The sequence below is a fragment of the Rhinopithecus bieti genome, unplaced genomic scaffold (genome assembly GCF_001698545.2).
Source record: "Rhinopithecus bieti isolate Rb0 unplaced genomic scaffold, ASM169854v2 scaffold_44592, whole genome shotgun sequence".
NCBI classification, from domain to species: domain Eukaryota; kingdom Metazoa; phylum Chordata; class Mammalia; order Primates; family Cercopithecidae; genus Rhinopithecus; species Rhinopithecus bieti.
In genome coordinates, this window is record NW_016818423.1 from 162,751 (window position 1) to 185,781 (window position 23,031).

General features: G+C 54.8%; 1 protein-coding gene across 2 annotated transcripts; it reads right to left on the bottom strand.

The window, feature by feature from the left end:
* Positions 1-3,952: 3,952 nt before the first annotated feature.
* Positions 3,953-21,265, bottom strand: SDC3 (syndecan 3). 2 transcript variants are annotated; one of them, XM_017857068.1, is made up of 5 exons: positions 21,200-21,265; positions 13,056-13,173; positions 11,034-11,647; positions 8,773-9,064; positions 3,953-7,853 (listed from the first exon to the last, which is right to left on the bottom strand). In XM_017857068.1, exons 3-5 carry the CDS (start codon positions 11,613-11,615, stop codon positions 7,687-7,689), a joined length of 1,041 nt encoding a protein of 346 aa, XP_017712557.1. In that variant the 5' UTR covers positions 11,616-11,647; positions 13,056-13,173; positions 21,200-21,265; the 3' UTR covers positions 3,953-7,686. The 2 variants fall into 2 exon arrangements, with proteins under 2 accessions (XP_017712557.1, XP_017712555.1); XM_017857066.1 differs by lacking the exon at positions 21,200-21,265 and adding an exon at positions 14,416-14,663.
* Positions 21,266-23,031: the final 1,766 nt, after the last annotated feature.

Sequence of the window (23,031 nt, forward strand, 5' to 3'; positions counted from 1 at the left end):
ACCCGGGAGCGAGCTTTGCAGTGAGCTGAGATTCCGGCCCACTGCACTCCAAGCCTGGTGCAGAGCCGAGACTCCGCTCTCAAAAAATAAATAAATAAATAAATTAAATAAAATAAAATAAAATAAAATAAATGAATAACTACAGGGCCCTTATCACATCTAAGAGCATTGACAATGAATTCTTAGTAACAAATATTCACTCGGTCACTTGAGCCCAGGAGTTTGAGACCAGCCTGGACAGCATGGCAAAACTTCATCTCTACAAAAATACAAAAATTAGTCGGATGTGGTGGCGAGCACCTGTAGTCACAGCTATTTGGGAGACTGAGGTTGGAGGATCACCTGAGCCCGGGGAGCTCGAGGCTGCCATGAGCCATGATCAGACCAGTGCACTCCAGCCTGGGCAACAGAGTGAGACCCTGTCTCAAAGAAAGAGAGAAAATATAAATATAAATATATATATATACACACACACATACATGTTTTTACTCATTCACTCAGTGTTCAATTTCCACTTGCCTCATAACTGGGAAATTTTAGAAAATACAATTTATTTGAATCAGGATCCAAATCAGGTTCCCACAATGGTCAGCTAACATGTCATTTAAGCTTTTCTATAAATTCTCCATCTCTCTCTCTTTTTTTTTTTTTTTTTTTTTTGTCTTCCTTAGAATTTATTTGTTGAAAAAACTGGATTGTTTTTCCTACAGAGTGTCCCACGGTGTGGATTTTGCTGATAGGGCCAATGTGTTCATCGTAAACACATTGTTTATGATAAAATGGGGTAATCATTGTCTCCAAGAATTAAATAAGATCATGTCTATGAATGAACGACGATAATTGGAAGGCACCCCACAAATGTCATGTATTAGTGCTTCATTAGAGCCTTTCAATAACACCCTGGTGCTCCTGTTGTTCTGATGATATAATTGAGGTTCAGAGAAGCGTAGTAACCTGCCCAGCCTCACAGCTAGCTCATAGCAGGGAGGCAGCAGAATCCTACCGCACCTTCCCATTGCTCTAGGGCTTTGGGATTCTGCTGTTTGAGCCTCAGTTGCTGCATTTGCAAAAACAGGCCAGGAGGCCAGACCTGGGGCTTCAATGATCTAACAAGATGCCTGGTACCTGGCATAATGCCTCACTCCGTTCCTTTCGCTGTCTGCCTCTCTCATCCCTACTGGTTATCTGGCAGTGATAAACCTAGATCCTCATCTGCCCTGAGCCCACCCTCAGGCTGGCAGAGGCAGGGCGGGCAGCCCTGGAAGCTGAGCACATTCTGTTCTCAGGGCAGCTTGAGCCGGGTGACTGTGATCTCTTGGGCTGCAGGAAACAATCAGCTCTTCTTCCTCCTTCCCTCTTGATTCCGTTGCTCATATCTTGGGTGATGGGGCCCAGAGGGAAATGCTCCAACTTCCAGCAGTGCCCAGCCTATCTGTGCCCAAATACATGGTTTCCAGGCTCTGCCCTTGGCTCTAACAAGCCTAAGGCATAGTTCCTCCTAGAGCTGACTCTGATAGTTTGATTTCTACCCAAGCTCAGTGTCACTTAATCAATAGGCAGTGTGCTGGGCCCTGCAAATAAGAATAACAGTAACAATGATAGCAACAACAGCAGTAATAATTGCCCACATTTGTACAGCACCTACTCTCTGCCTGCCATAGTTCTAAGCACTATGCATGTGAGGCCAGTACTAGTATTGCCCCCATTTTACAGGTGAGGAAACTGAGCACTGAGTTTGAATTGCTCACCCAAGGTCACAGAGCTAGTCACTGATAGAGAAAGGATTTGAAAAAAGGTTTGCCTGGTAAAAGGTAGGTGCTGCAAAGAGAAGAATATAAATCCAGCTGCAGATGGGCATATATGCCATGCTTCATGCCTCCATATACCAACCTTATTGTTCTCATTTGCCTTCAAGGAAATCGAGGCTCAGAGAGGTAGAGCAATAAGTCTGCTTGACTTCAAGGCCATGCTCTTTCTACTCCTCCAAGCTGAAAATAAAATCACATCACTAGAACTCAAGAGAGGAGGGGAGAAGGGTAGGAGGGAGACAGCGGGCTGACAGCACTCAGAAGATGGGGCATTCATTGCCTTCTGAAGCTCCCTGCATGAACAGCCACACATGCTTGGCTTTGAATCTTGGTAAACCAACCCCGCACATCATAGAAGGTGTCTAACTGACTCACTTCTGTGAGGACCTCCCAGCGGCAGTTCTGGCCCCTTCACCCCATTTTACAGCTGTGCAGACTGAGGCTCCAAGGTGTCAAACTGTCTGAGGTCCCACAGTGAGGCCCTGGGGACCAGGACTCTGTCCCTGAACTGCCTAGCAGTGAGGGGCAATCTTGGTGGGGCTTGGAGGTGGCCATTGAGGAAGAATGACCCTCCCCAACCACAGACCAGTGTCATCACAGTCACAAGACTCTGGTTATCAGCCATCTCCCAGATAGACTGTACATACTCTAGGGAGAGAGGCCGGGGCTGTCATGGGGACCCCTCGGCTCCCAGTTCCAAGCACAGAGCCAGGCACAGAAACTTTACTGGAAGGAGGTAGGGATGGGTAGGATGGTGTACCAAAGCCATAGGCCTCAGACTCCAACCCACTCTCAGGGCCAACAGCATCCTGGCTATCACATATTACGAAGAAGAAAATTCCTTTTTTTTTTTCTTTTTTTTTTTTTGAGACAGGGTCTCTCACTCTGTCACCCAGACTGGAGTGCAGTGACGCAATCTGGGCTCACTGCAACCTCTGACTCCTGGGTTCAAGCAATTCTCCTGCCTCAGTCTCCCAAGTAGCTGGGATTACAGGCACCCGCCACCAAGCCCAGCTAATTTTTGTAGTTTTAGTAGAGATGAGGTTTCACCATGTTGACCAGGCTGGTCTTGAACTCCTGACCTCAAATGATCCACCCACCTCGGCCACCGAAAGTGCTGGGATTACAAGCTTAAGTCACCATGCCTGGCCAAGAGGAAGAAATTTCTAGAAGAAATATTTATAGGACATGTAGAGCTTTCCCTCGAAGGAGGGAATTTTGCGACTGTTACACCCATACCTGGGGGCTGTCCCATTGCAAGGGGCAGAACAATCCCGTGTGCCCCCAGAGCGTACGAGCACTGGAGATGGGCAACACTGGAGAGACAGATTTCAGCTGAAATTAGGAAGTACTTCAAAATAGGTAGGGTGGCCCGCTGGCCCTCAGGACACACCCAGCTGGCTGGGACAGGAGTTACGCCAAGTCGGGGCTGGAAAAGGGATTTCTACACCACGGAGGGCCCCAAGGCTGGCTTTGAGGCCTGCCCAGCTCTATAACCCCAGGTGTCAGGAGTTGACCTGTGATTCTGGGTCACATTCTCTCATCCGGAGGTTCTATTCTGTTCCAACGCCATCATCAGAGCCCCTGTGAGCTACGCGCTGACTGTGGCAGGTGCCGTGCAGAGCATTCTAGCTCATGCAGTCCTCACAGCACTCCACGCAGGGCATATTCTGACCCCATTTGACAGATGGGGAAACTAAGACTCACAGAGGTCAAGTGGCTTGTCCAGAGTCAGCGCCAGGAAATGTCAACACCTGGATTTGAAAACAGACTTCAGACTTCAAAGCCATCTTGTCTCGTCTCGGCTGCTCTCATCCTGGTATCCTGTGGTCCCAAAATTTTCTCTGTGGCCTAAAGCCAGAGTTCTTCCCCTGGGGGTGAACCACAGGCCCCTCTCACCACTGCTTGGCCCCTCCCAACCACAGCCCCCACCCCAGCCTCACCGCAGCGGCTCCGTGGTTTCCTGGACACTCTCAACCAACGGCAGCTTTTACCATAATGGTTCCCAGGAGGGGCTGTTAGTCCATTTTCCCTGCTTGGTTCTCAATTTCTTTGATGGGGGAAGATGGCTGGGGCCCAGGATGCAGCCATGGGCTGCCCTCCCCAAATAACCATATTTATCTCATACTCTGGACACAGCACAACATTTCAGCTTAATTTTATTTCCTCTTATAAATGGGCACAGCACGGGAAGTGTTAAAAAACCAAAAAAACAAAACAACAACAACAAAAAAAAACAAAACAAAAACAAAACCAGTTCCTTCACAAGGCTGGAACAGGTGAGTACCCGCAGTGGGGCAGGCGCCTTGGTCTCTTTTTTCCACTGTCTTTTTCCTTATTTAAGGTTTTGGCCATGAACTCAGGACAGGTACAGTTAATAAACAGGTTACAGGGGAGAGAAGGGGCAGGGAAGGCCTGGGGGAGGGAATGGCAGACCCCCACCCACCCCAGGCCAGTTCTGTACAGGAGAAAGGACTCACCAGAGGGAGGGACACTGTCTTCAGGGGCTCTCTGGAGCCACGCCGCCTACGAAAAATATTTACATGCATTTGCCACGCTGAGGCCAGGGTCACTGTGGTGCCAGGCAGGCACCTGGGGGATGCTGGGGCCATCGGCTCTCAGATGGCGACTCCCGGGGCCCAGTCTCGATGCCTCTGTAAATCTGTACAGTTTGCGGGCTTCTATTTACAGGCAAGAGGCCTGGGGAGGCAAGTCCAGGGTTGTAGTTGTCGGGAGAAGAAATCCAGAGAACCCAGGAGGCAGCTACTCCTGCCCTGCGAGGCAGAGGATCTGCTCCCTGCGTCCAAGGGCCCCCACCTGGAGGCCTGACAGGCGGCTCTGCCAACCCTAGGGGGGTTTGGTCCACACACCCTAAGCCCTGCCCAGCCCTGGTTGCCACCCACACACCTCCAGCAATCAAGGGGACCAGCCTTTCAGGCAAGGCCCCATCTGGCCCCCTGGAGACAGGGCCTGGGCTCTCCACGTCCTGGCCTGCCTCGTGCTCTGGCAGCCAAGGCCCCAAAGGCTCTCAAGCCACACAAGCTCCCTCTCATTTGGAACTCGCTGTGCTTCCAGCAAATGCCAAAGCCCCTCAGAACACCCCATCACAGGCAAGGGTAGGGGTACATGAGGGCCCTGCATCTGCATTGCACCTTGGAGAACCCTAGCTGGTCCTCACTGAACTCTCTCGTACTGCCTTGTCCTGGTCAGGCTGGCCAGGGCAGATTTGGGCTGGTCAGACTCTTCAACCTCATGAGGATAAAGCCTGGACATCTGCCTTGGGTCCAGGGCTTCATGAACAAGGCCCCTGGCCTCTTCTCTCAAATGCTAAGGACACAGAGAAGAGAAGCCAGTGCCAGGAGCCCAAGCCGCAAATCAGAAGCCAACCCCTGGGATGTGAGGAGCCAGGTCTGCTGGGGCCACCCCCACCATGGGCTCCAGCCCTACAGAGAACCTACACCAACTGGTAGGTCTCCCGCCCAAGGTCCAGCGCCTTCTGGGGCTGGGGGCCCAAGCTCTTTTCTCCTCTATCCTCCCTGGTTTCTCAGCCTTGGCCTGCCCAGGCCGTCTCACCAGAGCTGTGGTCTCGAAGACAGCAGCACCCCAGGGAGCAGGGTAGGGAGGCTGAGCCTTGTGGTCTCTGGCCCCAGGACCCAGCCCTTCTGCTCCAAAAATGACTGAGGCCAACCCACCCCTCCAGATATTGGGGCTCCCCATTCCCACTCTTCTAAGGCTGGGTCCATCTGGCTTCCTTGCAAGCCTCTGGGCCCTGTGAAGGAGGGTTTTGGGACTGGAAGATGGAGCCCAGCCTGGAAAAGACAGGCTATGGGACAGCCCCCGGAACCTCACCCTCACTGCCTACACACTGCTACCCCTCATCCTGCAGAAATCTGCTGCCAGGGCATCTTGCAAAGGGCCCCGAAAGAAAACCTGCCCTCCTGACTTGAATCTGGGCTGTGGGTGAGGGGTGGGAGTGTGAGTGCCAGCCAGTCACAACTCACACCACATCCCTTTGGCTCCAAGAGGCCCCCTGCCAAGCACACCCTCCCCCAAAGATCTGTGACCCCACATTTAAAATATGGATGGAAATAGCCCTACTTGCTAGGTAACAAAGGAAGTAACCCCTCCCCCACTATCACCTGGTCTCATCCCTCAAACCCTGACCTCAGGGCCTGAGGGATTTGCAGGGGCTGCTTCCAGCCATGGCCCCTGAAGCTGCAGCCAGAACTGTCTGTCTGGCCAAATAGGTGAGGGGGTGCCCACAGGGAGGCCCTCTGGGCAGGTGGGCTGAGGTTGGCCTGGCCAGGCAGAGGGCAGAGGGTGCGGAGGGCCCGCCCTCACAGGCACTTTGGAGACTTGTGTCCTGGGAGGCAGAGTCAGCCCCCTAGCTCAGAGCAGGAAGGGGACACAGGGAGATAAAGGAGCCCAACCACATGCCCCCTCCCTGCCCTGGGCCTTCTGTCCTGGGAGACCCAAGACCCCCCAACAACCTGGGGCCAAATTTCCTTCCTCAGACTTAGAGGAGCCCCCAGGCTGCCAGCCAGTGGGGGGTCTGGCCCCAAACCTCCCCCTTTGCCAACTGCAGTGGGGAGGAAGAAGGTAGGGGTGAGGCCAGGCCCACCTGTGTGCAATGCCCTGAAAGGGCTGTGGCCCCACACTTTTTCCAAGAAAGGCAAGGGCCTGCCTGTTTCCCTCCAGCATTGAGAGCAGGTCATGTGGAGTGAGACTGTGCATCCACATGGAATTGTATCTGACACTGGCTGGGGTTGGTGGCTGCATGGTTGGTGTGGGCACCATGGCATGGGACTGAGTATGACGGGGCAACTTAGGGGGACCCAATATGGGCTGATTGTTCCGGCTCGATTCCACCCTCCCCAGTGAGCCTGAAAGCTGGAGATGATGTGTGTGGTGCCAGAGGGTGGGTGTACTGGGGGTAGGAGGAGGCCACACTGTCACTATCATGTGACCATGACTAGTGACTTGCATTGCAGTGTCTGGGGGTGTGTAAGTGATGCATGAGGATAAACATTCTTGGAAGGATGTGTGTGTTCTGTGATATGTCTTGATTGGCTGGGTGGTCAGGATTGCGTATGGTTTTGTCATTGCATGCTTTTGTCTTGTGTGTGACTGCATGAAAATATGTGTGACAGTGTGGGCAATGGTGTCTGTGCAGAGTCCCCTCATAGGAGGGACATCGGAGCAGCCCCTCCTCACCAATGGCTGCCCCAGCACCCTCAGGAAGCTGTTTCTTGGAGGAAGATGCAGAAAGAAATGAAGTCTGGGGCACATGTGTACTTGGCAGGCAAGAGGAGAGATTCAACAACCCCAGAGAGACCAGGACAAAACAGGCTGGTGACAAGGGATACCCTCTCACCCAGGCAGAGAGAGGCCCTGGGATAGGAGCAGGAGGTTGCAGTGAGTGTCTAGATGATTTCAAGGGCTGTGTTTACCAAATGTTTGTCCTGGAAATCAGTCTGAGTGCCTCTCTGCCCCAAAAAGGAGATTTCAGTGAGCCCTGTGGGTGCCAAGTTGGGGCTCAGGCCTATCTCAAGCCCCATCCTTTCTTCCACCACCAGCCAATCAGGAGCTTTCTTCCTCTCATCCATCTGACATGAGGTCCTGAAGCCCCAGACTGGTGGCAGGGATGAGGGGAACAAGAGATGAGCTCATAAGGGCACAGTCTGGGGCAGATGGCAGCAGCCCCTCTTCCTCGGGGAAGATCTGTGTGAGGCTGGCAGCCTGGGAAGACCTTGGGAGGGAGGGCAGAGAAGAACTGGGGCCAGGTTCCAGGCCCAGTCCCAGGCTTGGGCTGGTGGGGCCAGGCTGGGGACTGGACGGCAGGGTGGTGTTGAGGCTGCAGGGAGGCACTGTGGCTCCACTAGGCATAGAACTCCTCCTGCTTGTCAGGCTTCTGGTATGTGACGCTCGCCTGCTTGGGTTCCTCCAGCGTGTAGCTGCCCTCATCCTTTTTCTTCATGCGATAGATGAGCAGTGTGACCAAGAAGGCGGCAAAGAGGGCGCCCACCACCCCGCCCACAATCACAGCTGTGGAGGAAGAGGGCAGAGGTCAAGGCCCAGAGGCAGGGTAGAACCAGGGCAAAGGGTCCTCAGGGGTGGGGGCCAGGGTATGGAGAGGGCTGGGAGTCCTGGATCTGAGTTGGAGTGAAGATGGAGACAACACTACTACTACCAGCACTGGGTAACACTGTAGGCCTTCACTGGCTGCATTCTACTTGCCCAACACACTAACTCACTGAACCCTCACACCAGCCCTATGAGGGAGGGGTTATCTGAGGGCTTCATCAAATTTAAAATGCCATCAGTCATAAGATGCCCCAGTATTTTATAACTGCTAGGAAAGAAAAAACTCTGCTAACTAAATATGACATACCCCAATTACAGAAGAGTTAACATGTGAACAGATGTACCTCTTAGAATTGATTAAGGGCAAAATGACTATCCCCATTCTACCGATGAAAAGAAGGAAGGCTGGAGAGGTGAAGTACCTTGCCTTGAGTGCAAAGCCAGAATTTGAACCAGGAGTCCAGAGACTCCCTAGATGCAGCCAGGGCAGGTCCACAGGGACTGGGGTCAAAAATTGGGGAAGGTCAAGCTGAAGGATGGGTCAGAGGTTAGCGTCTAGGAAGTGAGGTCCCAGGGGGTCAGCCAGTGTGGCCCAGGAAAGCAGGGATCAAAGTCAGAGTCCACGGAGGGGTCAGAGGGCACTGAGGAAAGACCTAGAGATGGACCTGAAGTCAGGGTTGGATATTGGGAAGGAGAAAAGTCAGGAGGAGCCAGAAGGCAGGTCCTGGGGGGTTGAGTTCTCAGGTTTCCTTCCTATCTGGCTCCTAGGAAACCACGCCCTGATCTTCTTCCTGGGTTCCTAGAGGCAAACGGAGGCCCAGCCAGGTGCCTCACTCTGGGATCCTCCCAGGCTCCCCTTGGCCCAGACCCCAATCCTCACCTACGAGCACCTCCTTCCGCTCCAGGATACTCTTCTGAGGCAGCTGAGCAGCTGAGCTGCCCGAGTCGATGGCATTGTCCAGGAGGCCAGGGCCCGGGCGGGCACCCTTGGGCAGTGTCCCAGGTGGAGATGATGGCTTGGCCGCAGCCCCTCCCACAGCTACCACCTCATTGGCTGTGTCTGGTTGTGTGGTCTCTTCTTCTGGCAGCTCAAAGTCTCCGCTGGGCCCCCCACTCACCGGCACCTCTGGCTCATCCCGGACTGTGGTCAGGAAGGTCTCTGGAGTTGGGGTCTGCAGAGAGGATGGCATGAGCCCAGGACAACCACACATGCATGCATAACCCCCCACCACCATCCTACTGCCCTGGGGGGCTAACACTTAGCACTCCCTACATGCCAGGCACTGTGCTACTCACTATCCCCACGAAGGAGTGGAACAATGTCCCCAGTTTACACAGCAGGAAGTCAGCTCAGAGCGTAAATGACCTGCCCAAGGACACACAACTAGTAAGTGGGGGACAGAACTAAAATCCAGATCTATCTGCCTCCAGAGTCTGTGTTTCTAACCACCACCACACTGCCTCTGTTCTTGCTCTGGCCACATCCTGTCCCCATCATGTCCCCTCCAGCGGTCTTAGTAACAATCCTCGGGGGATTCCTGCCGAGAAGATGTTTGGGAACTGCTGGGTGCAGCTGCTATGGATGTGGGCCTGGTCCGGGTCCACGCCTAAGGCAGGGGAGCATCCTGTAGCCTGGAGGCCAGTCCAAGAGCAAAACCTGCAGAGCATGATGGCCTCAGGGGCAGGTGTCCTGGAAACCAGCTCAGTGACTGACAATCTCTAGGGCTCCCACCACTCAGAGGCAGGATCAGAGCTGGGAGTCATGAAACCAAAGTGGTGGCTGTGGGAGCCATTTGGAGCAGGGATGTCGCTACTTCAAAGGTGGGCATGGAAAGGCAGGCCTGGTGCCCAGGCTGAAGAGAGGCTGCAGCAGTGCCCCAGTGTACACAGCGTGCACAGTGGCTCCTCCAGCAACCTGGGCTCTGTGCAGCCTTCTCCTGGGTTCCGTACCCCGATCCATTGTTTCCCCTTCCTGCTTGGCCAAGTCTGTATGAAAACACCAGGCTGCCCCAGCTGCTTGAGGAGGCGAGGGAAGGGCCCGCATCCTGCTGCAGCTGGCTGGGGAGTCAGAGGGACAGACACTGACCCCAAGGCAGCTCCACGGCCCAAGGGCCCCCCTCAGTGAGGCCAGCTGCAGAGGGCTCTGGCACCCAGTCCATGTTCCCACCTCTCCATCTTACTCAGTGCACCCAGCAGGGACCAGACCACCTCTCTCATGTCCTTGGGATTCATCCATCCCTGGCATTCCTGACATCTTCATCCTCTTCCTGTCAATTCCCCTGCCCCATCCAGAATATCCCAAATGCACACACATGCAGCCCTGGCCCTGCGAGACTGCCCGGGTGTGGCGCCAACTGCCTGGGTTCAAATCCTGACTGCCATTGCTGGCTGCAGAGCCTTGGGAAGTGGCTTCACCTCCCTGTGTGCCAGCAGTTGCTCATCTGTAAAGTGAGATGACCACAGTGTTGCCCGTGGGGTGGGCATGAGGGCTGGGGCTAACACAGGTAAAGTGCTGAGCACTGAGCCACACCCAGGCAGCCCTCCACAAGGCAAGTGATGCATTCTCATACAGCCAGCTCTTAACCACCCTCAGACCCATGGTATTAACAACTGTGATGAGGACAGCAGCTGAGAACCTAGTGGCTGCACCATCACCAGGTGCTGTTCTAAGCACTGTGGATGTCAGCAGACTTCATGCTCACAATGAAATGATACACATTCTATTGTTTTCTCCTTTCTGTAGATGAGGAATCGGAGGTATAGAAAGGATCAGGGACTGGCCTGAGGTCCCATGACGAGGAAGTGGCAGTGGAAGGATTCTAATCCAGCTACCAGACTGCCGAGTTAATGCTCTCAACCGAAACACTCAGCCTGGCCTGCCTTGTCACCAATGCACATGTTCACCCAATTCCTTCCCCACCAATGTCCCATCCCATTAGGATCCAACCACCCCAGCCCTCGTTTTCTGTCCCTCTTTCCTCCCCATCTGATCTCTGTCCCTTGGTCCTGCCCCTTGCCCCCACTTTGTCTGGCTCATCTCTATAGCTCCTGGTCCTCAGTCCTGTCCAGCTCCATCCTCCTCATCCCTCCCCTGACCCACCCTCCTCTGCCCTCCTCCCTGTCCCTTCTCAACACCCTCACCTGAGCCACCTCTGTGGGTCCAGGGGCAGTGGTCCCCAGGGGCAGGGTGCTCCTCTCAGGGATGTCAGGCTCCTGGGTGGTGGCCGGCCTGGGAAGGGCTCTTGGCCGGGAGGTAGCTGTGCTGACCAGCCTGGGTGTTGGGGCCTCAGTGTCCAAGACAGCTGCCGTGGTGGGTGGGGAGGGCGCCTCGGGGGTAGTGGCCCGTGCCGTGGCTACCGTGGTCAGTGGAAGAGGCAGAAGCCTCTGTGCGCCGGTGGTCCTTACAACAGCAGTGGTGGCCGTAAAAGGGGGTGCTGCAGGGGTGCTGGGGGCGGCGGTGGCCACTGTGGCAGGCACTGTGGCCACAGTCGGGGCCCCTGTTGTTGTGGCAGCAGTGGTAGCCGTGGTAGTGGAGATGGTGGTGGCTCTCTGGCTGGGCTCTTCCGGGACTTCTGTCACCACCAGGGGGCTGGTGGCTGGCTCTGGGGTGGGGCGCTCAGAGGGGAGCTCTTCAAATGGTGTGCCCACAGGCTGGATGTTCGTGGTGGGCAGCACCGCAGGTGTGGTGGACACCGCCAGGGCCACATCTGGGCTGAAGCGCATGGCTGTCTCAATGCCCGACTCCTGCTCGAAGTCTGAGGGGGTGGGGGAGAGGGAGAGAGCTAGGGAGCTGGGTGGTTGTGAGGGGCATGAGGATCCCAGGTAAGCAATGGCCATCAAGATTAGGTCTCCCAACCCCCTCTCTTTGCCCAATTTTCCCAGAAAAGATGAGAGAAAGGAGGACGGCACAGCCTGGCCAGAGGTGGCCAGTTCTGGGCGCCGCCTCTCCCAGGAAGCCTTCCTTGACTATTCCTGCCCACCCGACCTACAGCTTCTATGAGGTTGAATCCAGGCAGCAGCAACTGAGGTGCTTCTGGTTGCAAAACTTGCTGGGGCTTGCAGGGGAACACAGGAGTGGCATTCTGGGAAGAGTCAGACCCCAAAGGCACCCCTACCACACGGTCAAGGCAGGGGTGGTACACTAAGGGCTTCCCCCCAGAGGCACAGGCAGAGGGTAAGAGGGAGAAGAAGCCCTTGCAGCAGGGGAACTGCTTGAGCAATCTGGCTGATGCAAAGCCAGGACAGTGAAGGAACTTGGGAGGAAATGAGACAGGCAAAGCGGGAGGGAGAAACCACAGCCAGCTCCTGGGCTCGGAACCAGGCAGGAGGGAGGGGAGCCAGGGAGCTTTGCGAGTAGAGATGTGACCCAACAGAAATAGGTTTTACAAAGAATAATTTGAAAGGGGCTCAAAGGACTGGGCTAAGGAGGGGAGACCAGAGGTGAGGGCTGTGGGGAGCCAACTCTGTGGCGTGCAGACCCCATACCATCTCCTCAGATGCCAGCCCAGGCCCTCACTGGGCCCAGTCTCAGCCACCGTCTTTTTGCTACTGTTTTGAGAGCTCCTCCTCTGTGCCAGACCCCAACTTCCTATCCCAAACCCTCCTAGAGGCACTGAGAGGAAGGCGTATTTCTCACCATCTGCAGGTGAGAACACAGGGACTCAGGGAGGGGGAGCACCGAGGGGCGCACAGTTGCTATGTGGCAGAGTGGGGCTCCCAGCGTCCTTCTCTCCCGAGACTCTGCTAGACCCACCTGGCCTGGCTCCCCTTCCCCAGGACGGAGCCAAACCAGGCACCACTTGAAGCACCTGCCCTGTCTCATCACAGCCCTAACCCCACCACTGGCCACAGCTTATTGGACCTGATGGAACCACCCAAACCAAGCAAGGTCTGCAGAGACAGCCACATAGCACACACACAGATGCAGACGGGGGACCCTGGAGAGCTGGGCATCCTGGGCTCTGAGGTCCTCCCAGGCCTGGTTCCGTCCCCAGGAGGATATTCTGCCCTTCTTGTTCTGGGGATCCTGCCCAAGAACTTGTCTGACCCATACAGTAAACGCCCCCTTCCTTACTGAAGCAAGCCCTCATGGGCTGCTCAGAGAAGGGGCTGGATACAGACTGGTCACTGCCACCAGGCAGGGGTAGGGAAGGGGGTACTTACAGCCCGAGCCCGACCCTGAGTAGAGGTCATCCAGTTCGTCATCGGGAAAGGAGTCATCGTCCCCAGAGCCCTCCAGGTCCACGGGCCTCTCAAAGTTCTCACTGCGCCAGCGCTGGGCCTGGGGAAGGTAGAGGCGGACACAGGGCTCGGCACCTGAGACTGGCAGCTGGGTGTGCCCAGAAGGGCAACAGGTGTCCTTGTGGGCCGAGTGACATCCACATGGGTGACAGAGATCTTGTGTGTACCCGGAAGGAAAGTGCGTGTGTGTGAATACTTCACGGGGTAGGGGTGGGGCGGGGCAGGTCACCTGGGGCCCCATCCCAGAAGGCTTTCAGTGTCTGGCTGATGACTTTCTCTTAGAAACTGGTCATTTTTCATCTTGACTGCACATCTGAATATTGTGAAAACTAAATTCAGTGGTTCAGTAGGTCTGAGGTGGTCTCTGAGCAGGTGCAATGTTGGACTGGCTGTGGGGAGCCCGGGGGTGTGTGTGAGCAGGGGAGGGCTAGACTGGCCCTGCATTTGGGGCCCAGCCTCTCACCCCCTGCCACTGATGGGCCCCCTTCTGGAGTTGATACAAAGCCAGAGTGAGGATCTCAGTCCTGTCTTCATATCCCCAGCCTCAACCACCTGCTCCAGAGCCCTGCCCAGCCCAGCCAGGGCAGGGAGCCAGGAGGTGCCCCTCACCAAATGCACACATACACACAGTCTCAAAGTAATGAATTAATCAGTATTTACTTTCTACCAGTGAGTCATGGAGTGGAACAATTAGTGTAATTGCTCCCGTGACGAATCGCTGGGTCTTCCTCCTTTTTAGACATTCCAGGAGCTCAGAGCAGTAGGGCCCAACTTTTCCCCAGCTCCCCTCTGCCCAGAAAGACGAACACCCAGGTGGAGTGCTGGAGGAGCTAGAGCTCCCCATACCACTTCCCTCCACAACCTGAACCAGCCAACCCAGAGTCCCTGCTCCCTCCAGCTCTCTGGCAAGCAGCCTGAAGTCACACAGAAGAATGGGGACTGAGTAGGGACCCAGGCTCTGGCTCCTGCCCCTGCCCAGGGCTGTCTTCACTGTCTTTCCATCCTTCCCAGCAGCCTGGGCAGTGGCTTGGAGGCCTTTAGCTGGGAGGAGGGATACTAAGAGGTCTGTGGTCCCTGGAAGCCCCCAGCTGAGGTAAATGTGGGTATCAAAACAAGGGAGTCCCCAAAGTTCCTCAGTGACCAGTGCCACTTAGCCCCTAAACTCCTGCTTCAAGAAAAGCCTGTACAAACCCAAAGACCTACCCCCAAGCCACGTAGACCCTTGAAATGACACACCCCAGAGACACAGCACATGCACAGACACACACTGACACAGGCTCACCTAAAAGCAGCCACAGAGGGCTCAGCGTGTCAGCACGCCTGCAGGTACAAACAGCCACTAGCATGGGGCAGGAGGAGCTGGGCCTGCCGTGCAGCTCTGAGCTCAGAGACAAGCATCAAGCCTCCTGGAAACCCATCAGCCTCCACTCAGGTAGCACTCACCTAGATACTATTCATCCCCAGCTCAGTAGCCATCGACATGACAACCGTTACCATGACGACCATCTTCTCCATGCTAAGGACCAGGAGCTGCAGCTCCCCACAGAGATGGGGGGGGGTGCAGGAGAAGGAGAGATCACAGGGGAATGGAGAGGATGACAGGGAGCGGGGAGGTGGAGACAGAGACGGGGACAGAGAGGCGAGGACAGAGGGAGGCCAGGGGGCAGAGGGGCAGAGACGGGGAGGGTGGGCTGGGGGGTACGAGAGAGGGAAAGAAGGCAAGGATGGGAGGCAGAGGCAGAGGGGGAGAACTCACACATCCTAATTTAGCCTCATGCTGATGAGGCAAGGCTGGGGAAGGGGCCACCTCAGTAATTTTCCAAACCTGCTTCCAAGAGCACATTCTTTCTAAACAGCAAGCACCCCCAAGGCGGGATGGCAGGGGGAGGAATGGCCTGATCACCCCTGAGCCCACCTGGGATGCTCAGCAGGAACTTAATGCAAGGACACCTGGGACCTGCAGGCACGGGCGCTGGGACTCAGTGAGGCCTTTGCAGGAACGCTACAGAGGGGGTGCTGGTAGCTGCAACTCCCAGAGGGGACAGAGGAACGAGGGGTGGGGAACGGAGCCTGAGAGGCAGCAGGGAAAGCCTTAAGAGTCACAGAATGCCTGAGGAGGAGGGTGACAAGCAGCCTTTGACCCCCAAACGACCCCTGCATTTGCATAATCCATCATAATGAGCATAATTATCCATGCCATTCCCTTAAAGGAGAACTGAATCCAAAAGCCCCAGGATGCTGCCAGCTTCTCCGTGACCCTCACTGTGCCCCCTCCAGGTAAACATAACCCCCCATGCCTGATAGGAGGCCTCTGTACCCCCAACACACACACGCACTCGCAGAAACACACACACACATAACAGCCCAACATCCTCATGCATGTACATTCTCATGCACGTACTATGCACCCCAACGGATACACACACACACACAACTAAGTTCAATGTCTGCCCACCCCAATCTGTATACTCACCACAGCCTATAGGCAATATAGCCCAGCCCACACCAGCACACACTCACCCACCTACTTCACCCCTAGCTGCATGTACACCTGCCCTAGGGTACTCACAGCCACACATCACACTCCTCTCCTTACCACATACCCCACAGATGCCCCCGACAAACCTCAGCACATTCTCCTGACCCCATGCACCACACTCACCTCACCAAGGCCCACAACACGGAGCCACTGCCATGCCCACGTATGTTCCCTAAACACACATCGCTCCTAGACATCACCTCTGGCAGGTGCATCCTCTGACTCAGACATGAACCTCACAACTCGGATACAACCTTTCCTCTCGGCTGCACCCCACACACACAGCGAGCATGCCCGGCAGAAACATGGAATCTTCTGCTTCCAGCCACCACCAATCTCAGGAAGGGACACCCAGCGGAGGCTCCCTGAGCAGCCCATGAACTCCTGAGCATCGGGTCCCAGGGGAGCCACTGAACGTTCCCAGGGCACTCTAGAGACCTCTGCCTGCTGCTGCCGAAGGCCTGCCCCAGGTCAGGTGCTGGCAGCACGTTACTTATGCAGCCTCCTTTAACCACCACAACTGTCCAGGGTTTTATCATCCCCATTGCACAGATGCAGGAACTGAGGCAGGGGTTAGAATTCAGGCATGAGGCCTCTGTCTCTGAAACCCTTGTCCTGGACATTCCTGGGCCACCCCCAGACCCACTGCTCGTCCAGGGCTGTATTCATACATCTGTGACCCGCAGCTGCCCCTCACCCCCTGCATGATATCAACTCAGCAACACCCACAGCCATCCACGCCCACTAAACATCCACACCCACACACCAGCACACAATGGTGATAAGACTATGCAGCTCATAGCATTGCAGTAGAAGGGGCTGAGCACAGGACCCAACACACCAAGCACTCCCAACACCCTGCTCCACACGTGTGCAGCCTACTTGTCCCTCCCTGAGCCTGCCCCAGCAGACATACACCCACCTCACATGCCATTAACAGACCCACAACACCTGGATCCCAGTTCCCTCCCCTCACACATGCGCTCAAACACGCACTTTCCTTCCGGGTACACACAAGTGCACACACACAGAGGGATGAAACGTGGCACCCTTCCTAACAGACTGACGCCCTCCGCCTTCCATTTTTCCTCACAGTCCCCTACTCATCACACCCTCCTGAACTCACCCACAGCCTCACTCCACAGAGGCACCTCAGGCTCCCAACCCAGAAGGGACCAGGACCAGCAGTGACCCACAGGCCCCCTCACTCCACATCTACTCCCACCGATCCTCTCCTAGAGTTTTAGAGCAGCAGCTGGGGAGGCTCCCCTGGGCCAGCGGCACGGAGGTATCACCTCCCAGGTTGCCCGGCCCCCTCCCTCCCAGGAACACCCCGTCAGGGCTGTGACGGGTGAGGGTCCAAATGAGCTGGATATCAGCTAAGTCTCCTCACTTCCAATGCTACCTCTGCCCTCCCACCCATCACTCACCCTGAGTGCAGGGGAGACATTCAGGAAGGCCAGTGCATCCCTCCCACCCCATCCTCCCTCAGAGCCCACTCCAGAGTTTGGGGTCTCTTGTGCCCAGCCCCCACACCACCATGAGCCTTCCTAGAGAAACAGGTCAGCACAGAGGCGAAGCATAATGAACCAGCTCCTCTTTACTACCCGGTTGGCTGTCAGGCAAGCCATTTAATCTCGGCACCTCAGTTTTCTCGACTGTAAAGTGGAGATGATGATAAGACTATGCAGCTCATAGCGTTGCTATGGGAAGGGGCTGAGCACAGGACCGAACACCAAGTGAAAAATGAATAAACCAACGTAGGCCGGGCGCGGTGGCTCAAGCCTGTAACCCCAGCACTTTGGGAGGCCGAGGCGGGCGGATCACGAGGTCAGGAGATCGAGACCATCCTGGCTAACATGGTGAAACCCCGTCTCTACTAAAAAATACAAAAAACTAGCCGGGCGAGGTGGCGGGTGCCTGTAGTCCCAGCTACTTGGGAGGCTGAGGCAGGAGAATGGCGTGAACCCGGGAGGCGGAGCTTGCAGTGAGCTGAGATCCGGCCACAGAGCGAGACTCCATCTCAAAAAAAAAAAAAAAAAATGAATAAACCAACGTAGCCATGATTACTGTTAGCTTATGTTAAAATTTCTATTATTATTTCCAAGTCTTTACCTCATGTAAGCCTCAACCTCCTCATGAGGGAAGCCGAATTGGGATGACTACACCCAGGCAGATGAGACAATTAATGCCCAGAGAGGTTAAGTGGCACTGCCAAGGCCACACAGCAGGGGAGAGTGCAGAGAGAAACAAAAAGAGAGAGGTTGGATGAGGGGGGAGAAAGGGCAAGTTACAGAAACAGACACAAGCACACAAATTAGGTCAGCAGGCTGGGGGCCAGGAGCCCGGCACCCCTGTGCAGCACTAATCATGTTGCAAAAAGACAAGAATAAAATCGAGTGTAATTAGTTCTGCCCGAGCTTCCTTCCCCTAATTAGCCAGACTCAGGCCTCACTTTCTTGGTGACCAGAGGCGACATGAGCAAGGGTTGGGGGCCCAGCTTTAGGTTCTGACAGTCTTGGATTCAAATTCAGCTCTGCTTATTTGCTGGGTGACTTTGGACATGTTACTTAACGTCTCTGAGCCTGTTTGGTTAAATGAGGCCAATTATGATACTTCATAAAGCAGTTGTGAGAATCAAGTAAAATCATGCATGCACACAGTCAGAGCCACATAAGGCTTTGTCTGTATTCCTATGGCCTGCATTTCCCACCTCAGGCTGCAACTTCAAGGATACACTGGGCCTGAGGGATCACTGAGTTCAATTTTCCCCTCTTACCGATGTGGAAACTGAGGCACAGAGAGGGGAAAGCCTTGCTTATCACACCTGCTGAGAAGAAAGGAGGGGCAGGGTTAGTCTGCCATGAAGCATTCAGAGAGGTAAAGTGATTTGCCCAAAGACACACAGCGACCATGTAACGACTAGCTCCTTGAGGCACGGAGGGAGGGCGTCTCAGCATGGCCCTGCAGGCTCCGTCCCCAAAAATCCCTCAGTCCTGTGAGAACTCAATGCCCCTCACGCTCACCAGATCCACCCTGGAGACCCACAGCATCACCGCAGGAATGTGGGCTGGGGCCAGGCTCCGGGCAGCAAGACAGCCAAGGGGGCTGCACAAAGGGGAGCCTGGACCAGGAGGGGGACGTCTCAGTCCCCACCCCCACCCAGCCACAGCTGCCCTGGCCAGGAAGCCAGAAGCCCCACACCCACTCGTGCCTGGAGATGAGGGACATGAGGACTGCACCCGCTAGGGAAGGGGCCACAGAGCCCAAGTCCCAGAGAGCAGAGGCCTGGGGAAGAGTGGATGCGGAGAGCAGAGAAGGCCAAGCTGAACTCCACAGACCCCCCCAAGAAAACTCCACCAAGCGCAGAAACACACCCTCCCACTCACCCCAACTCACACACTCAAGCCTCTCACCAACCAAACCTATCCCCACACCCGACTCCCATCTACAAAGGCATCTCAGAGGGCAGGAAACGTTCCCTTTGGGCCCGTCCCATCCCAGTCAACTCCTCTGCAAAGACATCATGGCAGCAGAGCCCTCCCTACCCCAAGCCTGTAGCTCCCCTGTCACCTCCAGTCTGCTCTCCACCCAGTCCTGTGTTCCCACCATCCCCCGCAGGATCCCCTTTTTCCCACTGTGGCAATTGCCCCCACCCCAGCCCCAACAGGAGAGCAGGTAGCAGCCCTGGCTTAGGCGCCCACAGCCTCCAAGACCGTGGGCAAACCCTCTTCCCCCTTCTCTGCCTTTCCTTTGCCCCATTTGCAAAATGGAAAACCAAGCATGGTGGTCTAAGGGCCTTTCTGATTCTGACACTCTGAACTCCCAAAAATTCGGTCCTTAGGTCAAGGATATCCAGCACAATGTTATTTACGAGAGGGAAAAAATGGAAATAACCCACATACCCAGCAACAGGGGACGAGTGAAATAAATGAGGGCACAGGCCGGGCGCGGTGGCTCACGCCTGTAATCCCAGCACTTTAGGAAGCCGAGGCAGGTGGATCACGAGGTCAGGAGATCGAGACCATCCTGGCTAACACGGTGAAGCCCCGTCTCTACTAAAAATACAAAAAATTAGCTGGGCACGGTGGTGGGCGCCTATAGTCCCAGCTACTGGGGAGGCTGAGGCAGGAGAATGGCGTGAACCGGGAGGCAGAGCTTGTAGTGAGCCGAGATCGCACCACTGCACTCCAGCCTGGACGACAGAGCGAGACTCTGTCTCAAAATAAATAAATAAATAAATAAATAAAATGAGAGCACAACCATAACATGGAATATTATGCAGCTATCAACAACTGAGTACTCACAAATCTACACTGTCTAATTAGGTTATTAAAAAACACAAATGCATCATAGAAGGCCTTTTTTTTTTTTTACTTGTTTCAAGGAATATTGAAGAATGTGGGAAAATGTACATATTGAGCATCAGAAGACAAGACAGGATAGCTGTTGATAGGAATATACAGATGGCTCTCTCTATTCCTCTGTGACTTTGGGCAGATATTTAACTCTCTCAGGCTGCTTTAACTGGTAAAACAAAGATAAGAATGCCCACCTCGTGGGGTTTACAGAAGGAGGCTGGGCATGTTCACACGTTAACAAATGGCTCAGTAAATGCCGGCTATTAATATGAGTATCATCATTATGTTTAAAAAATAGGTTACAAAAATATGTAGAACTTGATCCTGTTTTAATGAACTCACTACCAAAGTGAATTTCTCAATGCTGCATTATAACTAAAGGCTCCCAGAGGCTCTCTCTGGGTGGTGGGATTACAGGCAGCTTTAATTTCTTCTCAGGACCTTTCTGTATTTTCCACAATTTCAACGATAAACCCATAGCACTTTTGTTACTAGAGAGAGCACATTCTCCCTGAGTCTCCGTCCCTGGCGTTCTCTGGTCTGTGAAACTTCCGGGTCCCCTGGTTCTGCTGAGACCCCATTGAGACTGTCCATGAGCAACCTTACGAGGAAACTGAAAAGGCGGGTGGAAAGGAAATGAACACAAAAGCCTGTGAGGGAGCTGGCAGGGCCCAGCGGCCCGACCGAGCCTCACCACAGGCGGGCTGGCTTGGCAGGACCTGGCTCCCTCCCCTGGCATCAGCCTGTCTGGCGGCCACCTTGGCCTGTGGTGCCCAGACACCCACCCGCCTGCCTTCTCCCATCAGCCCCATTCCTGGCTCAGCTGGCCTGGCCAGTCTCCATCAAGGTGCAGGCTGACTGCCCTACAGCAGCCCACTCTGTCCCCTGTGCCTAGGCAGAAGCTGACAATGCAACCCTGGGAAAGCCAGGCCCCTTCCTCAACCCGGGGCTGGGACGCCTCCATCACCGCCCCATCAATCCCAGCCACCTGCCCTCCCACGTCACTCTTGGCCACCCTGACTCACACTGCTCATTGATGCCTGTCCCCAAGCTCGTGCCTGAGAGCAGGACCACCCACTGAGGCCTCGTTTCCAGACCCAGCAGCACCCCCCACACCCTACTCCCAGCTGTCCACCCCCATAGTCCTCCCACACAAAACTATTTACAGCTCTGGGAACACGGGGATCCTTCAGTCCTGTCTCTGCTTCCTGGAATACCTTTCCCCACCATCTCTGCCTGGCCAGCACCTACTCAACTGGTTAATCAGTAAAACCCATGGCTATGAAGCACTTATTGTGTGCCAAGCACCATCCTAGGCACTAGGTGTGTCCTCACGAAGCTGGCTCAGCTCACACAATGCCTCCTTTGTGAGCCTGCCTGAATGTCACATACGCACGCCAACCACCTCCCTGGTCCAAATTAGGAAGTCCTTTCTTGGGGACTCAGTACCTCCACTGTGTTGTCATTTACTAAGGGAGAAGGCCCACCAACCATGCTCTGATCACTCCAACGGGCCCTTCCACTGGATCTCAGTGAACCCACTTGGCCACCTTGGGAAGCAGATAATATGGTCTCCATTTACAGACGAGGAGACTGAGGCTGTTAAGCCATCAGTGGGGTCACACAAGATTTGAATTCTGGCCTTGCTGAGTCTAAATCCTGTGTTCAGTGAACTCCTGAACCCCTGAGAATGCATGCAGGGAACCCCAGTTTGTGATTCAATACTCCTTCCACCAAGCACTTTTCTGGAAAAGGCTGGGCCATTCCATCCCTTACGAAAATGATCACAGCCCCCGCAGAGGGAGCCCTCACTAAGTGCCAGGCTCCTTAAATGCACATTGCCTCATTTCTCTTCTCAAACAGTTTACCAGAAAGGGACTGTCATTCCCATTTCACAGATGGGCAAACCAAAGTTCAGAGAGGTGAAGCAACTGGCCCAAAGTCACACAGCAATGGGACAGGATTTGAACCCAAGATTAGCTGAACCCCAAAGACCATGCCCTTTGGATTACAGAGCACACCTGCTCCTAGCCCTAATCAGTTCCCCTGCCAAAAGGCTCTCAAAAGCAGGGCAAATGTCAGAGACCAGCACCACCTCACACCCAGCTCCCTGCACAGAGACAGCCTGAAAGCCTGGGAATAGAAATGGAGGACAAGGCGCGCTCACACGACAGGTGGCCCAGCTTAGGTAGGCACCCCCCGCCCCCACCATGACTCACCAGCAGGTGCCTTTAGGAGTCCGTCACCAGGCTCCACGACTGTCAGTGCCAGCAAACATGGCAAGGGTTGCCTGCTCCTGGGGCCCACGAGTCTCCGAGGAACAACCCGGTGTGGAGTTAGGTGTCCCCGCCCTGGCTTCCCACTCCCAAACTGCTTACCTGGTCATACCCCTTCGCCTCACTGGGCCTCACTCTGTCCTCCTATGAAATACGAATAATGATCCCCAACACACAGAGATGCCAGCTGGCATGTGCCTAGCGGTGATTGGCAGTCAGTAGGCGCTGGGACATGACATCGTGTCCCCACTCAAAGCTCACCTCCCTGACCACCAAATCCACTCAAATGTCCTCCCCACATGCCCAGCTAGTCTGCAAAACCAGGACTAGTCCTCAATTGCTCACCACTAGCCTGAAATTGGCTGGTTTATTTCTGGGCTTCACAGGAATGTGTCTGTCTCCCCCTCCAATTGCTCCTGGTGGCAGTGACTAGGTCCGTGTGGTCATTCCTCTCATCCCAGGGCTCAGACTGCTCCTGGAACACATTCAGCCTCCATCAATCTTTGTTCAGTGAATAAACTGTGGGGTGGATCACCCCCTTGAAATCCACATCACCTGCCTCCTGCTCCCAATCGCTATGGGATCCCGAGCCAGGCCCTGCTCTTCTTTGGCCTCAGTCTGTGTGTAAAAGTGAGGAACAGACAAGAGTTCTCTCTGGTCCCTCCAAAATCCAGCCAGGAGGGCTCCAAGTGAGCTAGGAGGAGAGAAGAGAAACGGACACT

Bases quoted from the DNA above. Each gene is read 5' to 3' on its own strand.
- SDC3 (XM_017857068.1), bottom strand. From the start codon at position 11,615: ATGCGCTTCAGCCCAGATGTGGCCCTGGCGGTGTCCACCACACCTGCG. The intron at 9,065-11,033 runs GTGAGGGTGTTG...TCCTCTCTGCAG, and splicing joins GACCCACAGAGGTGGCTCAG to ACCCCAACTCCAGAGACCTT. The intron at 7,854-8,772 runs GTGAGGATTGGG...CTTCCTCCACAG, and splicing joins GCGGAAGGAGGTGCTCGTAG to CTGTGATTGTGGGCGGGGTG.